Source organism: Cornus florida, unplaced genomic scaffold (genome assembly GCF_030987335.1).
Source record: "Cornus florida cultivar Cherokee Brave unplaced genomic scaffold, ASM3098733v1 CherokeeBrave_3.0.0_Hap2_Chr05, whole genome shotgun sequence".
NCBI lineage: Eukaryota > Viridiplantae > Streptophyta > Magnoliopsida > Cornales > Cornaceae > Cornus > Cornus florida.
The window spans coordinates 102,701,780-102,710,791 of record NW_026775575.1 but is presented as its reverse complement, the minus strand read 5'-3'; the positions used below and the strand labels follow the sequence as shown (position 1 = coordinate 102,710,791).

At 33.4% G+C, this 9,012-nt stretch overlaps 1 protein-coding gene across 1 annotated transcript; it reads right to left on the bottom strand.

The window, feature by feature from the left end:
• Positions 1-3,486: 3,486 nt before the first annotated feature.
• Positions 3,487-6,098, bottom strand: LOC132309880 (serine/threonine-protein kinase STY8-like). The gene is made up of 5 exons (XM_059808139.1): positions 5,913-6,098; positions 4,836-5,168; positions 4,180-4,702; positions 3,879-4,021; positions 3,487-3,693 (listed from the first exon to the last, which is right to left on the bottom strand). Exons 1-5 carry the CDS (start codon positions 6,096-6,098, stop codon positions 3,487-3,489), a joined length of 1,392 nt encoding a protein of 463 aa, XP_059664122.1.
• Between the last annotated feature and the right edge of the window lie 2,914 nt (positions 6,099-9,012).

Sequence of the window (9,012 nt, the reverse complement as noted above, 5' to 3'; positions counted from 1 at the left end):
ACTAATTAGATTTTCTCAAATAAACATCATTATCAAATTTAAAGGAAAAACCATTAACATAAAGTTTTGAAATAAAATCAAATTATGGGAAATTGAAGAAACATAAAGAGTTTAAAACAATTTAAATAAAACTCATTGTTTAAGACTAAACAAAATGTCTCAATGGTTTCAACAAAACTTTTTTCCAATTCTCATAAATAAGAAATTCTCATTTGAATTTGTGGTTTAGGCCATAAGAAATCCTTGCATCTATTAGAAATATAAACATTAATACTTAAGTCAATCTATTATATATTAGAAAGAATTTCAATAAGTAATTCGAAATATATAAAAGTCAAAGACTTACTATTATTTTTCAAATTATTTTTTATGTTTCATGTAATATTTCTAAAAGTGTTCAATACATAAATGACACTTTTGCATTATTACATTCTTTTCTTTTAGTAAATTGACCTAAATCTTTTAATTTTGAGTGTTGTCACTTAATGTTTTTTCAGGCTTATTCCCAAATTTCTTTCTACCTTCTTGAGTCATCAGATGAATATAATGATTACCTTACTACTTAAGCCTTGTCTCCTTCTAAATTAACATAATGGCCAATTCATTCACTTTCACTTATCGTAATTCAAAATGACCCATATTTAGTGGACAAGAAATTAAGAATAAATTGAATGAGAAAATTCTCATCAACCATTATTCCTAAGGTTCTTAATTTTGCAACAATATTAATCATCTCATAATTTTGTTCATACATGGTATGAGTACCAACAAAAAAAAAAAAAAAAAAAACAGTAGTGATATCAATTAATAATTTTTATTTTAGATATTTATCTACAATACGAAAACATTCTTATAGTCAAATATTCCTCAGCACTATCATTATAGGGAACAATTATTTGCATTGCCATAATGTTTAATTTGTTCGATCTCTTCTAAATTTTGAACTTAACTTACTCAATTATGAAAAGTTAGTCCTATTGAGAAGCAGAACAAATGTAGCATGCGAATTAAGGGATGTAATAAAAAAAACATAATAAGATAAATTGCTCACAACAATAATGATTTGAATTCATAACATGTATATATAACTAAAAATATAAATACAATGTATAACTATAATATCCCTTTGGGTGTCAATTATAAAATATTAATAATGATGCTTATTTGTATTTATATGTATATCTTTATTGGTGATGCATTATTTAATTAAACAAATAAGTTACATTTGAATATCCTATATCTATCTAATTAAAAAATACATACAACTCCTTAATTTTCATTTAATCACTTCAAAATCAATTCCATTTGGAGAATTATTTCTAATAATTAAATAAACTCAATATTCATGAAATATTGCAATTATGTCTATCACTCAAATTAATATCCATCAATCATTATGGTTAGGCCACTTTGGTAGCTATCAATCTTTACATAATATGAATATTAAACTAGTTAGTCATTAATTCATCATTAATTATATTTTCTACTAAAATTAATATTCATCAATTATTATGGTTAGGCCACTTTGGTAGCTACTAACCTTCATATAACATGAATATTAAATTAGTTAGTTACTAATTCACCATTAATTTACCCATCTAACATTATGCACACATACGCATACTGATCGATCCAAATTTAGGTAGGTTCGATCCCAGAAATTTAATAGTCCAAAAATTCAATAAAAATATTCTTTTACTTTATATACATAATAAAATATATTATTTTTATTTTTAGACTTGAAGATCATAATTGAATCAATTTAAAATTGATTCTCCATCATGTATGTATGTTTAGGTACTAAACAATAATTTATTTGCATGTCCAATAAAGTCAAATTTCTAGACTCACACATTATTCTAGAAATTCTAATTTCTAATAATATATATATATACACTTTATGTATTTAATATTTTATAATTTTTCAGATAATTAAAAATAAATTCGTTTATATCATTGAATAATAATTGGTAAAACAGTGAGCTTTTTTCAAATAGTAACAAGCTGCCATTAAAACTTTCAACAATTAAATCAGGCCCGAAAACCAATAAACTTTAATTATTCGTGCAAACCATTAATCACAAAAAAAACATAAATCCTAAGATCTTAGAACTTCATTATTTTCACATTGCTATAACGCATAAATAAAGTAGTTAGATATAAATACCTCGATCTGTAATTGCAAATCTCATAGAGATCAAGCCAAATATCGATGTTCTTTCTGCGAAACGAACAATGTGATATACTGCAAGTACAAATAATAGCAAAGCGTGTGGAGACTGATTTCTCTCACTTGGCCTTTTGCATATATAAACATTATACGTGTTATTTCGTTAGTGTACATAAATGATGGGAATATGTACTTTTATATAAAGGCAGAGAGAGGACCAGTTTTCCTTTGAGTAACTTTAATTTCACTTTCCATCAAAGTAAGGAATAAATAATAAAACACTTCTTCAGTAATTAATTAAAAAAAAAAGTAATTTATGAGTTGATCAAATAATATAATATTAATTTAATATTTATTTTATTTAATCAAGTAAATCCTGTGTCCAAATTATGTGATCACAAATATAAAAAAATATCTTATATTGATCTCATAAGAGTAATGACTAACAGCATTTTATGTTCCTGACTGGGAAACATAAATCAACAAAATCAAGCTCTGTGGACTCCAATCAAAGTTTCAGTAAATTTGACCTCTCTTCATCATTGATGCACTAATGTTGTATGTGTTAAGAAACTTTGAAAGACGTCGTCTATGTCCCACATACAAAGGGTGTTGGGTGAAGACCAGGACAAAAACCAAACTTTTAACATTATAACTTTGCATAAAATGGTTGCCCCAGTACTTGACCTTACATTTCTCACATATGAGAGAGTCCCATCTTTTAACCTTATACCACCAAGTAATGATTTTCCTAGTAACCATGCTGTCAACCAAAAGTGTACAGTTAATTCTACAGTTGGCTTGTTTTGTATTTAAAAAAAAAAAAATGGGCATTGAGAAAACAGAGTCCTCTGTTACAACACTTAAAAGTAACATGAGCATTGAGAAAACAGTGTCCTCTGTTATGTTTAGGCTTTCAGATGGTTATTCTATGAGTGGTAAAAATTTCTCGGAGTCTTGATTTGTAGGCCGCGAACTGAATCAGAAGTTCAGAGTCTTGATTTGTAGGCCGCGAACTGAATCAGAAGTTCAGAACACAGATTTCTGAATTCAAGTACTTCTGATCAATATATGTAGCAAGCAGATGATATGAGACATCAAAAGGCCATACACAGATTTCTGCATTTCTGTTTTGCTATAAATGTTTTAAATTTTCATAAATTTCGTAGGGTTTACATTTGGTAATTGGAATGATTTAAATTTATAATAACTACCTGAAGATGGTGCATTTCAGGTGCCATAGAATGGAGCTATTCAACTCCCATATATGAGACATTGATGCCATACAAACTTTAATTACCTTTCTGGAAACAATTCTAAATAATATAATCAGAATCATATATGGTATTGGTAAAACCCTGCTGAATATTCCTCAGTTTAAGTGTGATCATTTCAAAAGATGGTCTCATATCAGCATCTTCATCCCATGAATGTTTTATGAGGTCAATTAGATCTTCAAGCAGGTGATTCTCATCCTCGGGAAGTCGTGGCCTTAGCCTTCCCTCCACAACTTCCATGGCTATCTGTACAAAACTCAAGAAAACAAAATGAATATTGGAAGCACATTATTATCGAATAATATAGTTCATCTGCAGACTTTTTTCCTCATTGTTTTCTATTTTAATATAGATGAATTGATTTCACCATCTGATCAATCTTAGTCTTTTTTTTTTCAAAATATCGAGGGGTTGGTGGATTTTCTATGTACCTTGGCAGGACCAAAATCTGTCTCGATGTATGGATATTCACCGGTGATGAGTTCATTCAATATGATTCCAAAACTGTATACATCACATTTTTCGCTGTAAGGCTCACACCGCATCACCTCTGGGGCCATGTACACATAAGTCCCTGAAAAAAAATTGAAAAAGTGATATGTTAATTGCATATACCATTTTAGTAACATGAGAGAAATTAAGCTCCAAACATTTATGATTTGTAGTAGGATATATAAAATGTACTCATCAGTAATTCTTTAGTATTCACTCCCCCTATGCTAATTAGCTGACTGTCCTTGCCTGTTTCACCGGTGAGAGCCATCTCCCCATCACATAGGAACCGAGCATGACCAAAGTCTGCAACTCTTACGTGCATGGCATCATCCAAAAAAATGTTACTCGGCTTCAGGTCGCGATGAATGACCTTAATTGGCTTGTGTTCATGTAGGTATTGAATAGCTTGAGCAATTTCTAGTGCCCTACTCAGCCTCTCTTGAAAGGGAGGAAGGGGGACTATTCTCTGCCTGCGTCTACTACCTGGGCCGTGCAGCCACTCCCTGAGTGTCATGTCAAAAAACTCGGTCACAACCCATCCGTAGTCTGGAGGGTCAAGGCATGCCCCCATTAGCTGGAGCACAAATTTGTGACGCTGCCTTGATAAAGTTTCGATTTCTTGAGCAAAGAAGCCGATTCCAGTATCGTTTGAGTGGAAGAAATCGGGGAATAGGCACTTCACTGCAACATCTAGTCCACGCCATGTTCCTTTGTAGATGTCGGCAGTGGTTCCTTGGGCTACCTTTTGATGGAGTTCTATCTGTTTCAATTGGACATTCAAGGCATGATACTATATTATATGATGGTGTTACTACAATTTAACACACAATAGGTACATGAATCTATATATATGAATAGAGACTCGTGTAGGAATGTTGATGAGACTTGGGTACCTCATGTGGCTCAATGTACCATCCACTGATCTTGGCTTGATCGACGAGGGTTGCAAAATCAGGGTGTTGGGGCACCGGAGGTGGTGTCCGGGGACTGACACTAGTAGCATGGATAACATGATGAGAGGAATGAAGGTGGTCTTGCTGAATATCTTTAGTAGTGGGGTCTTGTTGCTGATTATCTTTAGAACACTTAATAATAGTGTCCAAGAATCCATTCTCTTGTGCTACCTGAAGACAGTACCTCAAGTAATCTTGTGCTCTTTCCATCTTCATCTTGTACATGTCCCTCTCTTCTTTTTGCCTCCCAACTTCTTTCTCTAGTTCTGCCACCTTGACAATCACAAAAATTTGCAACAACAACAACATCATGAATTTCCTTGATATGTTTGATTCATCTACAACATATATATATATATATGTACACACGCATGACGAGGATGTATAGCTAGTTAATTGCGTAGGTGAACTAGGCAATGAATTGCATAATATGGGTTATGTAAGGCTAATTTTGTAATGTTTGGTCCTAAATTAATAATCAAGTTGATTAGCCATAAAGCTGATGAATAATCAAGTTTTGTCCATGTGTATCGTGTGTGCGTGGTGAACTCAGATATAACAGTTATGTTATATATGGAAGTATCGAACCAGTTTTGGATTTGAAACGTAACAATTCCAAACCAAACTAACAATTGAAATTTTCAAAGTCTATCCGGTCCTAGCCAAACCATAATGGAGGTCGGTTCAATATTTTCAGCACAAGCCTAGATCCAGCCCAGATCCGTTCAGATATGGAGTTGGGCTGGAGTCAGATTCAAGTTGATCCATCTACTTTGAGTCCGCTTAGCAACATATATTACAGTTTGACCAATAAAATTACATGAAGTTACTGCAAAATACTGTAAATAATTCCGTATCATCATACCATGTGGAAAAAATAACCCTTCATAAAGGTTGCAAGGTAATAATTTCATTTGATCAAGATTGAGAAATGCACACAATAATAGTAGTAAGTTTTTAAAGTATATATGCATGTGGTCCAACTTGCATATATGTATGTGTGTATATATATATTACCTGCAGCTCAAATTTGTTGGGGGGTTGGTGCGGAGACTTCATAGTCCTGCAGTCACTAAAGCTTCGGCAGCACCCGCCAGACGGGGTTGTGGTGGCTGGCTTTGCCGGGGATGCCAATGCCGGTGAGGACCGCCATGGACTGAACAGATTGCTCTTCTTCTGCTGGGGTGTTCCACCGACGATCATGATTTATGATGTATCTATATATAGTCCCTATGTGTGTGTGTGTGTTTTTTTTAGGCTTTGGCGAGGTCGGATTGGGGCTAAGGGAGGGGAAACCTAAAACAAGTCCAATGCTGCTTTTATATGATATCTTAATTTGGTGTTTAGTGTTGTCATTGGTCAGATCGGGCGGACATTGTCATGAACTACATTTAATCACCTAGTCTTCTAAGCACCTCTGTGTTTGAAATAATATCCGAAATGCCCACAACCTTAATCTTTTTCGTTTAGAAAATGCCGTACTGCAAAAGCATATCTCATTTTTACATTTAATAATAAAAAAAATTCTAGTAATGTTGAATCGAACTATTTGATCATCAAAAAACTCAAATTCAACCCATTTGAAACTTACTTTTAACTTCATTTAATTGAAAGACCATGAGCAGTGGTTGGCCCTCTCAAAATTTTTTTTTTTCTTTTAATTTTTAAAAAGTTCAGTGATATTCATTCATCAGTACAATTATAACAACTGAACGTTTTTTCAATGACTTGGATCGGCAGCATAAATCCATATTTACATTTCGCTTTATTTAAGTTTATAACGTCATTCAATCCATACAATATATATATATATACACACACACACACACACATAAAGAACTGATTGTCAAAACTACATAAATCGTTTGACCACTAAAATTCTAAATGGATGCAGTTTTGACTAGTCCATTTTTCATCGTTTGAGATAACATAAAACTATCCAACAATCAAAAACTCACTACTCACTGCTCAGCCTTTTGTTGCTTGACCGAATTCCTTCATCTAGAATTTTAAAATCGTGATTTTTATTGTTATAGGAAGACGGTCGAATTTTTTAGTACTTTTGTTAGAGGTCGAAACATACTTGCTTGAATGTGTTAAAATTTGATAGTCATCTTAGTTAATTTAGTCATTAAAAACTTATCTATATTATTTCAGAATTTTTAGAGACCCTAAAAAATAAGCACAATAAAAAATAAAAATTTTATGCTTATGGCGAACTGTGAACACATTGAAATTGAATTTTAAATAATTTAGTAGATCATAAAGGAGTTGAATTTAATCAATAATCTCAAACTCAAATCGAATCAATCTAGTTACTTATCTGCACATAAATGCAACGTGATATACGGTATACATTACAAAAGTCACATTACACACCACTTTTCAACAACAATATCAAATTTTCAATACAAAATCATTAGCTTATAATTTATAAACACTGGTCCACTATGAAGACAAGGTGTTGATCAACTTAAAATTTGAGCACTCTTTAAAATGAGACTGACTCTATTCACCAACTGGTCCAATATTAAAATTTACTGCTTAAAAATTAAATTGTTGTCAACAAACGTGTAATTATTTTAACAATTAAGGTCATCCTCCATTTTAATAAATAGCCAACGATGTTATCAATGATTTTGGACTCAAGTGCCGTACGAGTGACGGGTAGTTCTACATACACGCACACCCCCACACAGTTGTAATTTGGCCTGCAATAATGTTAACAAAATTATGGTGGTTGTAATATATATTTAAGAACTTTATGATCTTCAATGCTTAGGTACGTGTACACATCTATATATACACACAAATAAAAGTTGCACCAATAAACGATTTTAGCAAAAATGAAGATTATTTGATAATAAAGACTGAAGTTGAAAGTTAGGTTTTGGGCGATATTATGGTTCTATTAATTGTAGGTTTAAAATTTGCCTCACCAAATATTCAGAAGAAGTTGTGTTGGTCCCATATTTGAATTAAGGTTTGTTCTTTTAAATATCAAAAAAAGGATATCTTAGGTCCATTTCAATGAGCTTCTCATGATTCTGATGCGCTCAGTGCATTACATTGATATATAGGGACAGTATAGTCATTCTATATTCAGGAGAAGTCTTTTCAAATGGCTTAAGAAAGGTACTCAGTTTCTAGTACATTGTATTGACAGTACAAATTACAAACCAATTAGGGTTTCAGTTTCTAGTTCAAAAGGTGATATTGTGTTATAGAGAGTACCTTGTACAGAATCTCAATTTGTGATCCTTTCATTGAGCAAATGTAAGAATGTTCTTTGGCCAATAATCGGTAGAAGGTGTCATGTGAATTTTCTCGTTAAGATAGATATAATGAGTGGACGCTTGTCTATTTATTCAAAAGTTTGAACTATTGGGTAGTTGTGATGACCTTGTGGGCGGTGTGTTATGGACAAGTGCGAGACACTAACAGGCTACCACACCGGCGAGTTATGGGTGTACAATCCCACATCACTTGAAAAAGGGAAAGGAAAAGACCTCATGCCAATTGGAGTGACACATCTACATAGAAGCACTTCACATTTCATACCTGCTCACGACACTAAAACCGTGCGAGCTCAAGCTCAAAGCGGACAATATCATACCATGTAGTGAAGTGGGTCATTACTGTAGTGCTGCATACCCACCCATTTATACCTAATCACTTTCCCATCCGATTTCGATGTGGGACAAATGACCCTTATTACATTTTCCCCCACCCAAACTCGTAACACCCTCGTTGCGGCTCTGGCCACCCTGCCTACTCAGGGTGCTCACCCCGACAACTTCCGGGTCGGACACTTGGCGTAACACCAGATTAAGGACTGGGTTTGGCTCTGATACCAACTGTAACGGGTGGATGCTTGCACATTTACCCAAAAGCTCGAACTATTGGGTAGTGCCGCACACCCACCCATTTATACCCAATCACTTTCCCATCCGATTCCGATGCGGGACAGATGACCCTTGTTACAGTAGGACTATAGATATATGTATCTTATATATCTCATGTTATAGCAAGGCAACCTCCAAGCCTTTGGTGAGCATCCTTAAGACCTACATCGTGACAAGCATTCGAGACACCAATAACAATGAACTTTATTTGA

What these genes read in the sequence shown, in the direction of transcription:
- LOC132309880 (XM_059808139.1), bottom strand. Translation starts at nt 6,098, where the DNA reads ATGATCGTCGGTGGAACACCCCAGCAGAAGAAGAGCAATCTGTTCAGT. An exon ending in CGGTGAAACAGGCAAGGACA is followed by an intron (nt 4,022 to 4,179) that starts GTCAGCTAATTA and finishes ATTTTTTTTCAG; the next exon opens with GGACTTATGTGTACATGGCC. An exon ending in CAGATTTTGGTCCTGCCAAG is followed by an intron (nt 3,694 to 3,878) that starts GTACATAGAAAA and finishes AGTTTTGTACAG; the next exon opens with ATAGCCATGGAAGTTGTGGA.